At 40.5% G+C, this 17,945-nt stretch overlaps 1 protein-coding gene across 2 annotated transcripts; it reads left to right on the top strand.

The window, feature by feature from the left end:
* Positions 1-1,519: 1,519 nt before the first annotated feature.
* On the top strand, positions 1,520-16,336 carry nop14 (NOP14 nucleolar protein homolog (yeast)). Of its 2 annotated transcripts, none has more exons than XM_085463885.1 (19): positions 1,520-1,708; positions 2,085-2,267; positions 4,581-4,715; positions 5,983-6,124; positions 6,425-6,567; positions 6,684-6,812; positions 6,921-7,043; positions 7,818-7,949; positions 8,048-8,372; positions 8,499-8,629; positions 8,715-8,800; positions 8,880-9,015; positions 10,114-10,215; positions 11,166-11,319; positions 11,397-11,556; positions 15,101-15,248; positions 15,376-15,494; positions 15,620-15,775; positions 15,861-16,336. In XM_085463885.1, exons 2-19 carry the CDS (start codon positions 2,085-2,087, stop codon positions 15,952-15,954), a joined length of 2,598 nt encoding a protein of 865 aa, XP_085320011.1. In that variant the 5' UTR covers positions 1,520-1,708; the 3' UTR covers positions 15,955-16,336. The 2 variants fall into 2 exon arrangements, with proteins under 2 accessions (XP_085320011.1, XP_085320012.1); XM_085463886.1 differs by having other exon boundaries at positions 1,520-1,733.
* The last annotated feature ends 1,609 nt before the right edge of the window (positions 16,337-17,945 follow it).

Raw genomic sequence — 17,945 nt, 5'->3', positions numbered from 1 at the left:
AGTGAAGCTAATGATGTCAGTTTAGCCATGGGAACCTCAAATTGATTTCCAGTCTAATCACCACTCCATGGGAAACAGTGTGTAGGGGGGTTGTGCTTTTCTCGAAAATGTTTAGATCTGTGATGAATCAGTCTACTTCCTGTTTTCAGGTTAGATGAAGAGTTTCACACTTTCACTGTTAAAAACATCCCAACCTTGGGTGCCTCTGGGATTAATTGAGCTGATGATCTGATGGGACATTCTTCCTGGATTCATACAGAAATTATTACTTTGAGATGACGACTGTGAAACAGCCAGGGCTTTCATAGTCTTTACTCTCCTTTCTATCCTTATAGGATCACGTAAATTTTAATAACTCAGACAAATCATGGTCGCATCTCCTCGTCTTAATTCCTTATGGTTGCCCCATGTCCTTCAAACCCTCAGGCCTGATCATTCTCTAGCTTTTCTTCTGTGAACTGTTCATCCTCTGTTCTGTCACTAGCCTTTCAGACTCTAATTAGAGAACCTCATACATGTCTCTACCTGCTACATCTCCACCAGCAGCAGCATTTTGACTCTCACCACTACAATTTTGCAATTCCCTCCTGCTATGTGGTTTAGCAGATTAGTCAACACACGAAACACTCTGTACTTCAGTGAATTATGTTCAGTTGTTTCTGCTTTTAATTTTGGACATTAATAATATACAGCTTTCTGCAGATAGTAAACATTGATGAAAAACCCTAAATTGCAGGACACTGCATTGACCTTCAAAATCCAGTTCCAGTTTATATTTAAGGGGGTCAAAACATTGGGTGTAAATTGGACACAGTGGGGTGTACTTCCTTTTAATAAAATTGTTGTGCAGACACAAGGTCAGCATGTTCGTTGCTAGAAGTTATTTCATTCCATTCACTTGTTCTGTTTGGCTTGTTGGGGTCAAAATGAGCTGTCTCATTTTATTCTCACTGGAAGAGAAAAACAGACAAAAAAAACAATGAATTAATCCAGTCTGGGGCCTTTCTGTGTGGGGCTTGCATGTTTCTTTGTGTCTGTTTTGTCTTGGTATTCTGGCTTCCTCCCACAGTCTGTGTGGCATCAGGTTAATGAGTGATTCTAAATTGTTGGCTGTAGGTGTGTATGAATGGTTGTCTGTCTCTCTATGATCTGTAGCATACTGGCACATCTCACCCTATTGCCGTGACCCTGAACTGGATAACCAGAACAAATTGGATGGATGAATTGATGGATAGATGGATAAATAAAAAATGATATGCTTGAAAACGCTGCTACAAAAAGTATTTCACAGATTTTGGCTGCTTCTATTATATTGGAATGTTTAGTATTAGTAATATTACCCTTCCTAAGCTACTTTATTGGGCTTTCTTTCAATTTCTTTTAATTTTTCATCCATCTGTATAAACACAGTTTGAATTTGCTACGATAACTGCAGGAGGCTTCGTCTCCACTTCTTGATTTTGAAGGGTGAACTTCCATCTTTAAACTCTAGAGGCGCTGTAGGAGCTTTTCCACCGGAAGTACCTCATGTCTGCTCTATTGTGGTGAACTTTCACCTTAGGCTGTGCACGCTGGAAGAAATGGAAACTCAGTGAAGCAACGTGGGCAGGGATATATTAAACAATTATTTCTTGAATTTAGTGTCGCTGAAGCTTTCCCTCCTAATCTTTTGTTCCGCCTGGACTTAATAATCCGACGCGGCTCAAAGGTGAGCACCTCCTGTCTGTGAAAATGTGAGTTTGTTTACAAGCTGCTGACGGTTCACAGTGAAGCTAACTGTCCTGAAAGTAGCCCAATATTTTTTCTTGTGGATTTAACATCGTATGCTATTTCATTTGGCATTTTCATCTAACAAGTGTGTCTGTTTTGTAAACCTGAATGCTTTAAAAGCTAATTTTTAAGCTAGCATTAACCCAGTATAACTATAACAAAAAATTGTATCCTGTAGAAGTCGCAGGAAAAAAACGAGACTCCCAGGAAGTAAATAAACATAATTAACTATCATAGGATCTAAGATTTAAGCTGTAAACAACCAGAGGAGGGGAAGAGACAGTAATGTTAACTCAGCCATTGCTTTGTTACAGATGGGGAAGGCGCCGAAGAAGAGGAGCCTTGCTGACAAGGTGCGAAAGACCAAAACCTCCTCTGAGATCAAAAACAACCCGTTTGAGGTGAAAATCAACAGAAAGAAATTTGATGTCCTGGGGAGAAAAAGCAAGCATGATGTGGGTCTGCCCGGTGTATCTCGATCCAAAGCCGTCAATAAGGTAAGAGACAGCCCCTATTATGTTTTAATGAACTCACCTGACCTTGTGTTCAGGTGTGAGCTCACTTTAGAGGGATTTGCTGATGCTCAGTACTGTTTTATTAAATTGTATTCATATTTTTGGAAAGACCAGTTACACTGCATTGCGCGACCGTCAGTGCTGAAAACTATTTATCTAAACATCGTGTAAATCATATATGAATTTAACTATTAACTTTATCTTTTTATGTTTTGTGTTTTCAAGTCCTAAACTGAAGACTTCCTGCTAACTTGACCTTTAACTTGACAGTTAAAAGTAGAGCTGGGCGATATGAGATTTTTTCATATCACGATATGTTTTTTTTTCCATTTCAGGCGATAACGATATCTATCACGATATAAGCCAAATAACTGTTTTTGTAAGATTTAAATGTGCCGTTGCTCACAAGTAAAATGTGAAATAATCAGCAGCTTGTTTTTATTTAAATATTTATTTCCCATAATAAGTTCAACAGGGTAGATGTACTTAAGGAACATGAGACTTTTTCAGATAAATAAAGGCAAATATTGCAAACTACACAAAAGGCAGCCGCTAAAGCGTTTAAGTTTCAAAATAGAACAAACGAAACAGACTAAATTGTCAATTCCACTTAGAAACAAAATATTAATTCTAAAAAGAAATCTTAGTTTGTTTAACAGAAGAACAGACAAAACTGACTAACTTTTGTCAATATCAAATAAACTGAGAACTAAAAGGAAATTCTCAATCTCTCCTTGTTGTATAGCTTAGCTTTTCAAACAGTTTTAACAGTTACTTTAGTCTGACAAAAGCCGAATGACGAATTAGCGCTTCCAGTCAGAGACTGAGGCTACGTCCACACGTACACGGGTATTTATGAAAACGGAGATTTTCCGTTTTCGTTTTAAAAAATAATCCCGTCCACACATAAAGGCAGAAATGAAGGAAAACGCTGCTATGAACATGCCAAAGCAGCAGGTGGCGCTAGATTCCTAACCGTGCAGAAATGTTGGCCAATCAGAAGTCTAGAAGCCTCGGTGGGAAAAAGTAAACAAAGCTGGGGCATAGAAGCAGAACCGAGTCGTGTGTGTGGAGGGACAGTAACTGTGTGTATATGTAAGCATTTAAACACTGCAGAGAGTAGAATTAACAGTATTGTAGAAATTCATTTCACCGAAACAATAACGTAGCGCATGCACCAGTTTATTGTATTTCCAGACTTGCTTTCGGCACAATTTACAGTGCACGCTACTCTGTTTTTTGTCAGACTTGAAATAGCCGAAATACCTTCACACTACGGAACTTCTATGGTTCTTCCGTTCGACAATCTCTCCGGCGTTGGAACCATCATCTGTTTTCTCTTCGGTCACGCTCGGTTGATTTTTCTAGTCGGCACACTCACTTCCTCCATTACCCGCTGGCTGCTTCCCAAACAAACACATGTGCGGCTTGGCACTTGTGCTGTACGTAACAAGTCACGCGACGTGACGCTGCGGCTGTGATTGGTTCGGCTCTGCGCTACTTAATTTGGATTGGCTGACCTTGTCCTCTTAAAAAAAAAAAAAAAAAAAAACAAGAGCGGCGAGGTCTATCGCGATAGCTTAATTTCTCTATCAAGTAAAAGTTATATTGCGATACATATCGTTATCGTTCTATCGCCCAGCTCTAGTTAAAAGCTTTTCAAGGTTCAAGGTTCTTTATTTGTCACATGCATAGTTATACAAGTATAACACACAGTGAAATGTAGCCTGACACGCTCCTCGACATGTGCAAAAAAATTGGGGGGGGGGGGGGGGGCGGTGTAGAGGAAGAACATTATATATATATATATATATATATATATATATATATATATAGTATATACATTGGGTGAATGTGCAGTAGTAGCAGCAAGCAGGTGAATTCTGTACATTAATATGAATAGACATCTGAATAGACATTTTCTTACCTGTTTTGTATATAAGCTCTGCTGCTTAAGCCAAAATCTCCAAAGATCCAGAGAACTGAAGCCACAAACTTTTCTGTTCTGGCAGCGTTTGCTCACAGCTCGCTGTGCATTTAACACTATCTGTGCTGTGAAGCCTGGTGCTCACACAGTCATGCTGGGAGAGGGACTTTCTGCAGGAGTCACTGAGAGGGTTGTAAGAACAGAGAGAGCCGTGAACTGGTCTAAATACAAGCAGAAGTGCTAAGAAAAGTAAAATCTTCATCATTTGTTGTTTCTAATTTGTGTGATTTATTATTATTTTTTGTTTTTTAAATTGATAGGGTTTAGGCAGCTTGTAATTAATAAGCAGTTCTTTTTTTAATTTATAGAGAAAAGAGACCCTGCTGAAGGAATACAAACAGAAGAACAGATGCAGCAAATTTATTGACAGACGTTTTGGAGAGTATGACACCAAGATGGCACCCGAAGACAAAATTCTCCAGAGGTTCACGATGGAGAGACAGGTCAGTGATGCGATGTGTTTATTGCTGCCTGAAAGGACACATTGATCATCAGGTTGTGAAATAAAGAATAGATAAAATAAGCCAAGCATTTAGTGATTAACATGATTTCTTTCTTTTTTGTGTGTGTTACTTTCGTCATTGTGGATATAGCATCAGTCGTTTACTTAATCAGTGTGTACATCCTCCATAACTCATTAGATTTGCTATAAACCAGTCATGATGTGATTCAAGTCCAGACCTGAGAAGTTTAACAAAAAACCTGCATTTAACTTTTTGTGAATTTCAGACATTTTTTTTTCTTTTTTCCAATTAAAAAAAACCAAAGTCTCGTCACTTCCTTTTTATGGCCTGAAATGTTGATTCTAGACCTCTTAGTGAAAGAAACGCCTTGAATATACAATCTGACAAGGACACAAACAACTGGAGACATGACAGCTGAGTAGTTGTTTCTATCAAACTTATTTTGAAGTTTGCCGCATGCATAGATGGTGCATTGTAAAGTAAAGCTCAGGTTTGAGGACCCATTCACTGTGTGATGATGAAATTTACATAACTCCCTAGTGGACTCAAAAATGAGAGAAGTAGAGTCGAGGCTTAAGTGACTAAAAAATCTGGTGCATTCTTAAAAAGAGGAAGTATACAGGCCAGCTCTGGACTGGTCAGAAGACCACAGAAGAAGAGTAAAATAGAGGATCATTGAATTCTTTGATGCAGGAAAAACGGTTCTTGTCAAGCCAAGAACGCTCATTTCTGCTTCCAGTGTTATGCTGCAAAATCAGTGCTGTGCCTCAAAGTGTGGATTAATAATGACCCAAAAGAAACATCAGAAGCATCCCAAGACTGTCTGAAGGCAAAGATTTTGATTATGGTCACATAGCCTACTGATTTCATGCCATCTGTGTGTGCTGTTTACTTACTAAAGAGAAAACTGGATACAGGAAGACCCACAATTGCGCAGCATCTGAAGGTGGCTTCAGTAAAGGCCTGATAGATCAATGTTTAGTTTTTCTAATTCCTTTAGAGCCTGTATAAACTAAATGCAGTTTATTCTTCATTGCAGCCTTGGCTCACTTCTAATCTATCACAGCATAATAACGACTGTGTTTAAATACTTGTTGACCTAACTGGTCGTGTTAATACTAGACTTACAGGCAAAGATTTGTCGCTTCTTTTGTCCAAGCTGCATAATGAAAAAAGTGAAAATAAACTGGCTTGTGCACAGATGTACCAAACCTACACCTTCTGTTACTTTGTATTTTATTATTAGCGCGTCCATGAGAAGAAGGACGTGTACAACCTGAATGAGGAGGAAGAGCTGACTCATTATGGCCAGTCTTTGGCTGAAATGGAGAAATTCAATGATGTTGTGAATAGCGATGATGAATCAGAAGAAAAGGGTCTATTGTCTGGTGAGTCTGAGTGCCAGATGAAGGGATTTTTTCCACATCTACATGGTTCTTATATTCCTGTTGTACCTTGAATCCATTTTCATTTAAATACTTTGATATTTTAATAGTCACTGTTTGTTATCCTCCAGATAAGCTCACCTTGATATGGGGGGAATTAATGTTAATTAATTTTCCTGCATATTCCCAAACATGTTGCCCATCTTTTTTCATTCCCAGCCCACAGCTTGGAGTGAACACGAGTGTTATTATAGATGACAGAGCTTGCATTTATTAGTGACATTATTTTTCTTTCACACCTAGCTGAGCTCACTGCGTCCCACTTCGGAGGAGGAGGTGGTCTCCTCAGGAAGAAGGCATTGGGGGAGGAGGAGGAGGGAGGCCAGAGGGCAAAATCCAGGCAGGAGCTCATTGAAGAGCTCATCCAGAAGTCCAAGCAGGAGAAGGTAAGGCTTCGGTCCTGCTGATGGATTTTGGCCCATGCTGCCTTTGCCTGTCATATTGTTGCACATTACAGACTTTGCTAAACTGCTAAGGGCTGATGTCTGGGGCTTGTTTTCAGAGGGAACGCCAGGTGCAGAGAGAGGAGGCCCAGGAGCTGACCGAGAAGCTGGATCAAGACTGGAAGAACATACAGTCTCTGATGGTGAAAAAGACACCCAAAGCTGACAAACAGGAGGAGAAACCCAAAGTAGGAATACACAAATGAGTCTGCAAAAAGACCATTCCACCCAGATGTGTGTGTGTGTGTGTGTTTTTTTGTAATAAATACCTTTTGCTTCATGTTTGTGTTTTCTAGCTGGAGGAATATGACATGATGGTCAGAGAGCTCGGCTTTGAGATGAAGGCTCAGCCCTCAGAGAAGATGAAAACTCCAGAGGAGCTAGCCAAGGAAGAGAGAGAGAAGCTGCAGAAACTCGAGGTACATTTGCTCTGTGGAAATTTGCCTTGTTGTCTGCAGCTGTCAAGCACTTTGATATTATTGTCTGTGAAGGTTCTCAGTCATCCAGGTCATCGTAGTCAAAGGAGCTTGCAAAGAAAAGCGTCTGGACTTCTTTAAGTTGCAACTTAAAGAAGTCCAGACGCTTTTCTTTGCAAGCTCCTTTGACCACTTTGATGTTAATCGCCTGATCTTTCTTTGTTTTTTTTCCTTTTTAATTGAAATCAGGTTTTATTCTCAGTCTTTAAAAAGAGAAAATACCTCTTGATAGACACATCATTTTAATGCAAAGACATCACTGTCCCAATAAATCGAGCTCTCAGCTAACAGGAGCCACGTAGAAAAGATGCTGGAAAGCCACATTGTAGCATTATACGATGCAGCTCTTACATTTTGACAGGAGAAGTAGCTTCTTGCTCTTATGACAGTCACGTCAAAGGCAGCATTCAAATGCGGTTTGACCTTGTGAGATCTAAGTACCTGTAATCCTTAACCCCTTCCCTATCCTATCAGAATCTGTGATTAGTTTTTCTCCTTTCAAAAGTCTTCCCCTAAGTTTGGGAATCATGGGACAATGTAACTAACAGAAACCAATAACTGTACAGGTTTTCCAAAAAAAGCAGCTTTGCTGTTCTCCAGATTGCAGGGTTTTGAGTTACGGTCACCTGAGATCGCCTTGAGATTTTACTTCAATGGTGAATTTAATTAGAGAAGTAATTGATAACGACCAGTTCCCATCATCTGATCTTTCTACAGGCTGACCGTCTCAGGAGGATGATGGGAGAGGAAGTCGTGGAAGGTGCACAAAGTCAGATTCACTTCTCTGCTGATGACCTCAATGACGGCTTCGTTCTGGATAAGCATGACAAGAAGACTCTGGCTTATCAGGTGTGAGACGACACAATGCAGAACAGTTTTGTTACTTTGGGTTATTCCTCCTAGTATGACTGTTGATTTTTATCTTAATGTGTTATTCCTGTCCATAGGATGGAAAATGGAACATGGGGGAGGAGGAAGAAGAAGAAGAAGAAGATGAGGCTGAAGATGAAGAAGGAGAGGGCGAGAGCAGTGAGGAACAGGAATCGGATGCAGAGGAGGATGAAGTTGAGGAAGAAGAAGAAGAGGAGGAGGAGGAAGAAGAGGAGGAGGGAAGTGGTGAAGATGATGGCCACTCAGACCTCGAGTCTGAGCAAGAAAGCGAAAATGAGGAGGAGGAAGAGGCCAGCCCCAAGCCGAAGAAGACTCTCAGCAAAGAGGAAGTGAAGGCCCAGCAGGAGGCAGCCAAAGCAGAGCTCCCATACACATTTGCTGGTACCAGAATTTATTACTCATTAAAATAAAATAAAAAAAGGCAGATTAATGTCATGTTTAGTTATAGTTAGTTCTTTCCCTTACAAAATATCCAATACTGTATTGTTCTTCTTCTTCCTCTCACAGCCCCTGAGAGCTACAACGATCTGAAGGATATGCTACGTGGTCACACCTCTGACAACCAGCGCCTCATTGTGGCCAGAACTCAAAAGAGCAACCACCCCAGTTTGGCTGTAGGCAATAAACTCAAACTGCAGGTACAGTTACAGAGTTGGATGCACATGTGTGATGAGTCGGCAGCTTTCACCGTTATGTGAATTCACAGAGCTCTCTCTGTTCCAGAAACTTTTTGGCTTTCTGTTGGAGTACATCGGAGAGCTGGCCACTAGGAGTCCACCTGAACTTAGCACCATTGATAAGCTCATACCGTGAGTTCAGAAAGAGGCTTCAAAATATTTAGTCCTTGAAATAAAGACATTTCTTTACCTTTTGCAAATCCCTCTGCAGCGAGGTGTACGCTCTGTGCCAGATGTTTCCAGATGCAGCCTGTAAGGCTATGCAGAGCATCCTCGGAGATGCCGCTCATAGCATGGAAGAGACGCTTGAGGTCAAAGGTCACGCAGCTTTCCCTACACTAGACATGGTATGAATTACTTACTTTGATTGTGGTAAATGTTTGATGTTCACCGTGGTGTTTATAGATTTTGGAGTCTTTAAATGTCAGCTCATTCAGGGACTGACTGATTCGTAGGCCTGCGCCATTCTCGCTTCAGGTAGAATCAATGTTTGAATCAATGTTAAGACCTTCCAGTGTTATATAAAGAAAACTAGTGATTCATCTTTAAGCAATAGAGCTTCTTACAGTTTGATTTCATCCCAGCTGATTTTGATCAGTGCTTGTACCGTGACCTCTTAACACACTACACAGAACTTTTAACTCAGCTGCACTGCGTGCGTGAGTGAGTAATACTGCCATGTTAGTCATGAGAGGCTGATTGAAAGTACTGGTTCTAAAATGTATATATTTCTAAAGAGCAGGTAGATTCTCTCTATATAATCTGTTAACTTATTATCATTGTCTCTGAATGATGGATTGAGCAGTGGCCCATTTCCTGTTGTGGGGATCATTGTGTGTCAGGCTATGATGATGAGTAGGCCGCAGTGGTTGCACTGAAACAAAGTTTAGCCTGGTTTAAATGGTTTCTTTAGTAATTTGATTTAGTTTTGATGAAAAATCAATCTGCACTGTAAATATTGCTCACTAACCCACTGCTGTGATTAAAAGGGGAATAAAATGAGAGTTGACTGCCAATCTGTTTAAAGGCCTGTTATTTGTGCCTCCGTCGCTCAGTCATCCCTCACAGTAAAAGCCAGCAAGGCATGCTGCGAATCATTCACTCTGCTGCCCTGAGCCTGGGGTAAGAACTGAAGAAGAGCTGGATGAGCTTACTTTTATCAGATCCTCTCTTTGCTCATCTGATTCTGGCAACTCAACAATCAGACACTGTTCAAACTGATATTAGTCAAAATGTAACTAGGACTGTGTAGAAGTGCAACTGTTTTCTTAAAAGATTTAATAGATGTTTAACGTTTGATGTGTTATGTTCAGGATTTAAGTGAATGCTTTGGACTTTGTCCCAGATGTTTTTAAAGTAGGATTAATAAAATTAATTCTCTAATGTAAAGACACTTATTATTGTATATGTTGCACCTTCATTTGTATATTTCCTTCTTTTTTAAGCTCATCTACCTTAAGGTGACAGCCCTGCTGTTTCCTACCTCAGACTTCAGGCACCCAGTTACAACTCCAGCGCTGCTTTTCATCAGCCAGGCTCTCACCAAGGTACAAACAGACATTTTAATATTTTTACATATCTTTTAATATCTGTGTTGTTTGAGCAGTTTGGGATCTTATCGAGTGTTGAACTTGCCTAGCTGCTACCGTGTGTGTGTGTGTGTGTGTGTGTGTGTGTGTCATTAATTACTTTTCTGTGGAACTTCAGAAAACAGTTGCTGTTAAATGTCAGGAGGCCATCACATTGAATCCTGGTAGTCCTTTCTATGTTACCAACAGACATACACGAACACACGTGCACATATTTTGTCCTTTCCATACACACACGAATGCTTACCCACACATCACTTGAGGCTACAATTCTAAACAGGTAAAAATCAGAAGTTAAATCAAAATAATATTTAGAATAGACCTGTTCAAAATGCCAAATATACACTAGATGACAATCTCTCTCTTTTCATTGTTCTTGCTAGAATTGTACCAAATAGACATTAAGCCTCGGTTGCAAATTAACCAAATGCATATAAATCAGAATCAGAATACTTTATTAATCCCGAGGGAAATTAGGGTTACAGCAGGCAGCACGCTAATGGTGCATGCGCACTTACAAAGGAACCTTCTGACCAACTTTACACAAACATCACATTGGGGAGACATGTCAGGAAGGTAGGCTGATAGGAAAAAACAACGAAAATACACTACATGAGGTAAGAGGAGGAGAAAAAAAACTCCACTCAGACTGAGCTCCTAGTGGGAGAACAGTTTGATAACAGAAAAAACAAAAAAAATTAATTTAGCATAGCGTTAGTAAACTTTTCCAAAGATCATGAAATGATGAGGGACGAAGTCCATGCTCCTTGTTATGTGAACATTCTGTAAGTTATTTGAAACAAATATGTGTTTGAGTTTGACAAACGCATTTTCTTTCCAGATCTGTCTCTCTGTGTACAGTAATCCTGAATCTTGTGTGCTTGTGTCTATGTCTTGTAATTTTTCAGTGCCCAGTGAGATCATTACAGGACCTAACATCAGGTTTAGTTCTGTGCTCTCTGGGAGTGGAGTATGTCTCTTTTTCAAAGCGCTTCCTGCCTGAGCTCATCAACTTCCTGGTTGGGACGCTACACCTGGCAGTGCAGGACAAGGCATCTTTGGGTATGACACTTTTATACGGCAGGTATGCTTTGTTAAGGTGTGAAACTGACCTGACATACTCTGACATTGTGTTGCAGGTTACATTGTGGTGCCACCCTTCAGAGCATCAGGAAAATACAGCGATCTTTTAGTGCTGTCATCGTCAGAGTCCTGCAGGAGCTGGAGCAAAAAAAGCCTCCCACTCTCTGCTACTCAGCAGCTGGACCTCGAAAACGACCCTGATAGAGATACCCACAGGTAAAACATGACCCTGCTTGTTCAGTCAAGTCTAGTTCAATGCTTCTTTAATTCTTAAACAAGCACTGGGCATTATTAAAATGGTCCAATACAAATAATCGCTTTGGCTGTTCTATGTAGATTAGAAAATATCTGCATTTATCCCTAAAATTGTGAAATTAAGTGTTATAGCAGCCAAAAAATGGACAGCAGCTTAGCTTAATAATATAAATACAATATAGATACTGTACAGTAGAGTTAGCTGTAAAGTAGTGAGGTGAAGTAAGGTTTTCCAAAAATCAAAGCAAACAAACAAGAAACCCTCCACAAACAGATGAAACCAGTGTAACTTTGGACATAAATCAAGATGAAATATCTCGGTTGGTTTTGAAGGGTTAGTGAAGTTAGTTGAATTATAACACTGGCAACGTCTTTTAGAAGAGTTTGGGGTAAGTTGTTCTTAATGAAAGTGCTGATTCAGGGTCATTCAGTGAGACTGTTGCTGTAATTTGGTAAGGAGAAGACAAAACTGCAGCCAATAGACTGTATTAGCCTTTTCCATTAGCCGATGTGCCATGCTGCATGTGAATAATCCTAATAAAGACCTTTAGAGGGGAAGAGTGACGTGCAGAATTACGTTTGATCATCACCTGTTGCCAGCGGAGTTGTTCAGCTGTTTTCCAGCTGAGACTCCAACCACAAAACCTCCTGGTAAGAACATGGAGGATGGATGCAGACACGCGGTTTATGCCAAAATTAGAAAATTTCTTTGTTAGAGTAGCCGAATAAAACAACAACAAATCTGTAAATCTAGGAGTGCCATTGTTGACTATTGAAAGTGTAGTATGTATGATAACCATGTAATAACAGAGATTAACACGTTCCTGGAGACAGTTATAGGCACAGTGGGAGGACAGAGAGGGAGTGTGAGAAAATCCTTTGTCTTCTCCTTCACACTGTTCATGATCAGTTTGGATCACCAAAAAGGAAATGATTAGATTAAAAAAAACGGAGCCACATTAAAAAAAGTTAATTTGTTGGTTTTTTTGTCTTTTTTTTCCTGTAAGGACAAAACTGAAGCACACAAGCGTGCATTCATACGCATCTTCTCTGTAACTGGCTGCATGTTCCACAGTGCTAATGCAATTATTGTGTGATAAACATGCTCATTATTATTACAGCCACCGCTGTTTGCATCTGATAAACCTAAAATAGGCCTTCATACTTGGTTTACCTGGATACGCTGAGTGGCTCAGAGCTGATTTATCCACTTGTGTGAATTCGGGTGAGTCGCCAGCACGGTTTCACACAGCAGCTGGTGTGTGGGCACAAAGCTAAGCTTCAGGCTTCAGCAGATCATGATTGTGCACAGTTTGTCAGAACATACATTTTTATTCATGCTCAACTAAAACGAATACTTATTAATGTATTGTAATGAGTGGTAATTATCGATAACATTTCATTAAACATGCAGAGACATAAATACAGCAGCCACTGGTTGTATTTATGGGGGGAAAAATTTAAAAGAGCCTCCAAAATATGGAGGCCAAGTCAACACCTTGAACTCTATAATGTCCTTCAAACCAGCCCTGAACCATTTCTGCAGTGGGCCTGCGATTGTTCTCAGTGTCATTAGGGAATGCTGTTGCCATAAAGAAGTGTAAATGTGAGGGGTATGGGTGAGAATAACATCCAGATGATGCTGGATGTTAACATGGAACATCCAGGGTTTCTACTTCCACTCGCCTTCTTCACACTGCCGTCTTTTCCCATAAAAAGGACACATTCACAAAGATGTCCACGCGATCTAAAAGAAGGATACCATTGCAGTGAGATAATCAGTGTTATCCACCTTAGCTTTAATTTCATGGCTGATATATGTATTATTCCAATTTATTCCTCAGTCAGTTTTGAGCTGCTAATCATTTTGATGTACAGTTTACAAAGGGCAGGTCGTGTTTTCCAGTATTTGTGTTCCTAATGACTCAGAATGAGTCTTGATCAAATAGTACTCAGTGAGTCATCTTTAAATCCTGTGCCCTGGGGTCTGATCAAGTCCAGTTCCCCCACAGTGTTATATACGCCACTGCATGAGAGTCCCTCTGCTCAGTTTCATAGTATAATTTCTGCATTCCTTGAGGCCGTACAGTGACACATGCACACAAGCAGCTGTGTGTGAAGAGGCCAGTGGGTGTGGTAATTACTTCTGGGTGATAAAGCAGGCGAGGATAGTGAGTGTACACTGAAGGTTAAAGGGTGTCTAAAATGTGTAAAGATGGAGGCGTGCAGTGTCACACAGAAAATTGAGCTAATGCTTTTAGAGAGGTCAATGACTCCCTGAAGTCTGGAACCCGTGGACGTCACCAAATGCTGCATTTCCTCCTTGAGATGGTCTGGAAGACGATTACCGTAGCTGCCTTCAGCTTCTTGTTTGTGGGTCTTTGTGTCCCGGTTCCAAAAGCAGCCGTATATCCTACAACCCGGCCTCCACCATGTTTGTAATTTGTAGTTCTGAGTGACATTTATAGACAGCAGGCAACAGTTACCGTATGTTTCGGACCATAAGACGCATTAAGCGAAACAAAACGGTCAGATAAGTCAAACTTTCCTCGACTCATTCTTCTTGCTTCCTCCACTTCCGTGCCATTGATTCATTAATGTTAAACTCTCTCGCAGCTGCTCTATTCCCGTGTTGTTGCAGTATATTAATGACTAACCTCGTATTGTGGATGGATTATCTCAGTTGTTCTCCTGACTGAAGTTTGGTCCGTTTACAGCATCCTGCCATGCGATTGCATTTGTCTCTAACCATCGGGAACCCTCACATTAACTTTTATTGAGTGGAAAAAAGTTAGCGTTCATCCTCCAGCGTCACTGTGCTTATGTTATGCTAAGATAGCTGTGTCGCTAGCAATCACGTCAGCTAGTTCAACTTCAGTAACCCTACAAACATCACTGCTGTTTAGTTTTCTGCCTTCATTTAAACTTTTCATGGATGCCTGGATGTTAAACATAATTGTTGCACCTGGTAAACGCTGATTGTTTTATTAAAGATGAAAGAATTTAGACAGTTTTTAACTCTCAGTGATGCCACAGTGTTCGTTTGACTTTGGGACCTGAAGACGACAGAGTTTAGGACCCAGATTGCTCTTCAAGGCTCCTGACTACGGTAGCCGTAATGCTCAGACAATCCATCAAGCAGTGCGGCTTCATAGCTTACCAAAGTCGTACTAAAACATTTTTTTTGACAGATTTTTAAGCGCTGCGTACCACATAAAATTGGTTCGAGGTCCGTGAGCACAACCAGAATTCAAACATAAAGCACACCGGATTATAAGGCGCACTGTCAATTTTTGAGAAAATGTAAGGATTTTAAGTGTGACTTATAGTCCGGAAAATACGGTACTTGTAAAATCAAATGTTGCGATCTGCACGTGCAGCAGTGTTTGAAAGGAAGTCATATGTGTGAAGTGAGAACTGGGCTTCAGGACCTGAGGTATATAGAGGCTAATTAACATGAGAAAAGTTATAAAACTGAAATGTTCATAATTGTGTTTTTTCACAGGTTAACGTGTTTGTCTACTTGCCTCGACCTGGTGAAGAGGTGCTGCTTGCTCTACAAAGACCTCCCCTCCTTCACACACATCTTTCAGCCAATCAGAACGCTTCTTTCAAAACATCTTTCCACCCAAACATTACCAGAGCCATTACAGGTTAGTTACAGATTTGTGCTGATTTTTTGTTGTTTTGTTTCTTTTTGGGGTTTTTTTTATTTTTATTTTTATCTTAATTGGATGAATTTTCTGTGTTTAGTAACAGTGTTTGTCATTGTCATTGCAGGAGCTTAGCAGTGAGATCGTGGAGGCCATTAGCAGTATGCCTGTGACTCAGAGTGCGCTTGTTTTTGACAAGAGAAAGCCTATTCCTCTGAAGCTGCTCACGCCCAAGATTGTTGAAGTGTAAGCACCAAAATAAATTGCTCATCCAAATCGAGCAGTTCAGATTGTTCAGGTAGCCAAAGATTGACAATGGATGTCTCCCCTCTTTTTTTAATATTTCGTGTGCCATTTTTGGTTATTATCAGGCTGGACTATGGAAAGAAGCGTGGCAGCACCAGAGAGGAGAGAGAGAAGGAGCGACTAAAGCATAAATACAAGAGGGAGTTTAAGGGCGCTCTGAGAGAGATCAGGAAGGACTCACGCTTCCTGGCCAGAGAGAAGCTCAACGAGGTCATGAACAGGTGTGGATACAACTCCAGCATCTGTTCAGAAATGTTCATGCTTCTCTTAGTAGACGATTTAACTTTTACACATTCTGTGTTTCAGGGATGCAGAGAGAAAGAGAAAAGTGAAAGAGCTAATGGGCAGTCTGGCCACCCAGGAGGGAGAGTGGAAATCCCTGAAGAGGAAGAAGAAGTGAAATATTTAATCTCCACCAGTTCTCCCCATTGTCTGATCATTTTCAAATGGATCTCTCTAGTTCAGCTGTGGATCACATGTATAAGGTTGAAATATATGGAATATACAGCTGAGAGTTCTCTGTCATGATTGCACACCATGTTATCACATATTCCCATGTAGGCGTTTGATGTGACAATTGGATACTGCTGTTGGAAGTGTCAGTCCACAAAGGAACAGAGGAGTGAATATTTTGCTCGCATTTTCCCTTTTTTTAAAAACCAGAAACCATCACAACGTTATGCTGTTGTGTGTGCTGTCAACAGTGGCTATACTTTTCCAATAAAGAAGGTCAGGGTTACTCCCACTATGATAAAAATGTAAATAAATTTACAGCACATGGATCAAGCTGCATCGGTCTTCATTTTAAATGTTTAATGTTCTGTCGTATAAAACACCTGGAAACAGCTGCATGGTCTTCACATTAATGCAGTCCTGCACAAATTGAAAGGTTGTGGTCTTAGCAGGGTTATGGTAATAATTTATTACTTAGCAGCCTTTATTCATAAAAAGCTTAAAAACAAAGTATTTTATTATGTACTAAATATATATTAAATATAACTATTTTTGTTCACTGCAACATGGAAACACGAGGCCGTCAAATGTATCTTTACAAATCCAGTCTGAGTGAAATGATTTGAGCGATTCTGAGAATCGTTTGCCGATGCGGTTCTTGATGATCTCGGTGGTTTATCTCGCTGTGAGTGGATTTTAGAAATCAGGTCGCACGCATCACAGGACAGTTCAAACACTTTGAATTCAGACTGCAGCTGGGCAATTGACACAATACCAAGAACCTGAACAGGAAGCAGGCATTCAGATGATGTGGGTTGGTACACAGACGTTGCGTGTATGGTTTGATTGGTAGGAAGGCAGGAAATGTTGGTTAAAAAGGCTTCGGTGTGGTGTTTAGTGGAGATGAATTTTCTCTTTGAGTTATGTTGCTGTTACATGCAGACACGAACACAACAGCAAGATCTGCTCACGCCTTAGCCGATACAAAAGTTCATTTAGGACTCACATTAGCTTTGGAGCTGTCGTAGCCAGCGTAATATTTTGTTTGGATACATTTCCGCATTTTTCTTAAAAACATGCTCACCCAGTAAATCCTAACCATCTCCAGAAGTGTATTAATGCTGGTGTCCAGCAGTGTTCTGGTCTCCATGCTTGCCCCCACCCTGCTTTTGCTTACCTTGTCCATTTGGGTCATTTTCATGCCCTCTAGCTGTTTCTCTGTTGATCTTTTTGCAAGCTCTCATCACTGCCAGTCAACTGCATGCTGATCTGAGAGTGGAAGGTTATTGTGCTTACTCCTGTGCACCTTTAGGGAGTCACACTTGCTCATGTATCATCTGTTGTCCTCTTAAACATTAAAGACAGCTGCTACCTAGATCCGTCTCCATGTTGTGCTGATAGGAAGTCTGCTTTAGGAGGCAGACCAGCAGCATCATGCCAGAGAAATCATCTGAATTCTCTGGCTTTCTTGAGACTTTATTATTTAGATATGAGGTTTGATCAAAAATTGCAATCTAGCTAATTTCTGCTTAGAAACTGTGGACTCCTGGATTTAATTAAATTAAAATCTGCTTGGGAGTAGCTGTAGATTCAGTTCTCACTACCAGCAATGATTCTCCATGAGAAACTTGGAATTAGAAGTTGACCTTTGCTCCTGCAATGTTTGAGGACCATGATGGTTGGAGTCGGACTTCCAGCGAGCGGTCTTAGAATAGCAACGTCCCTGGAAAAGCCACCTGGACATGCCTGAGAAAAGGATCTTAAACAGAGATGTGAAGCAGGTAAGCTTCCTGATTTTTATCGGTGTATTAGCTTTTGAGCACAGCTAATACACCGCTTGCCACTGGGTTACTGTTAAATGTGGACGGTGTGACAAAACTAAAACTCGGCTGGGCTGAACGATAAAAACGGAGGATTATCAACTACGGCATGAAAAAA

This window comes from Copadichromis virginalis, linkage group LG7 (assembly GCF_057382275.1).
Source record: "Copadichromis virginalis isolate Kocher_CV1m ecotype Utaka linkage group LG7, C_Virginalis_male_GT1.1, whole genome shotgun sequence".
Lineage (NCBI taxonomy): Eukaryota > Metazoa > Chordata > Actinopteri > Cichliformes > Cichlidae > Copadichromis > Copadichromis virginalis.
This window is presented reverse-complemented; position numbering and strand designations above follow the sequence as displayed.

Excerpts from the sequence above, each read along its gene's own strand:
- nop14 (XM_085463885.1), top strand. The coding sequence starts at position 2,085 with ATGGGGAAGGCGCCGAAGAAGAGGAGCCTTGCTGACAAGGTGCGAAAG. Across the intron at positions 6,813-6,920 it reads AACAGGAGGAGAAACCCAAA|CTGGAGGAATATGACATGAT; the intron begins GTAGGAATACAC and ends TGTGTTTTCTAG. Across the intron at positions 10,216-11,165 it reads TCAGCCAGGCTCTCACCAAG|TGCCCAGTGAGATCATTACA; the intron begins GTACAAACAGAC and ends GTAATTTTTCAG.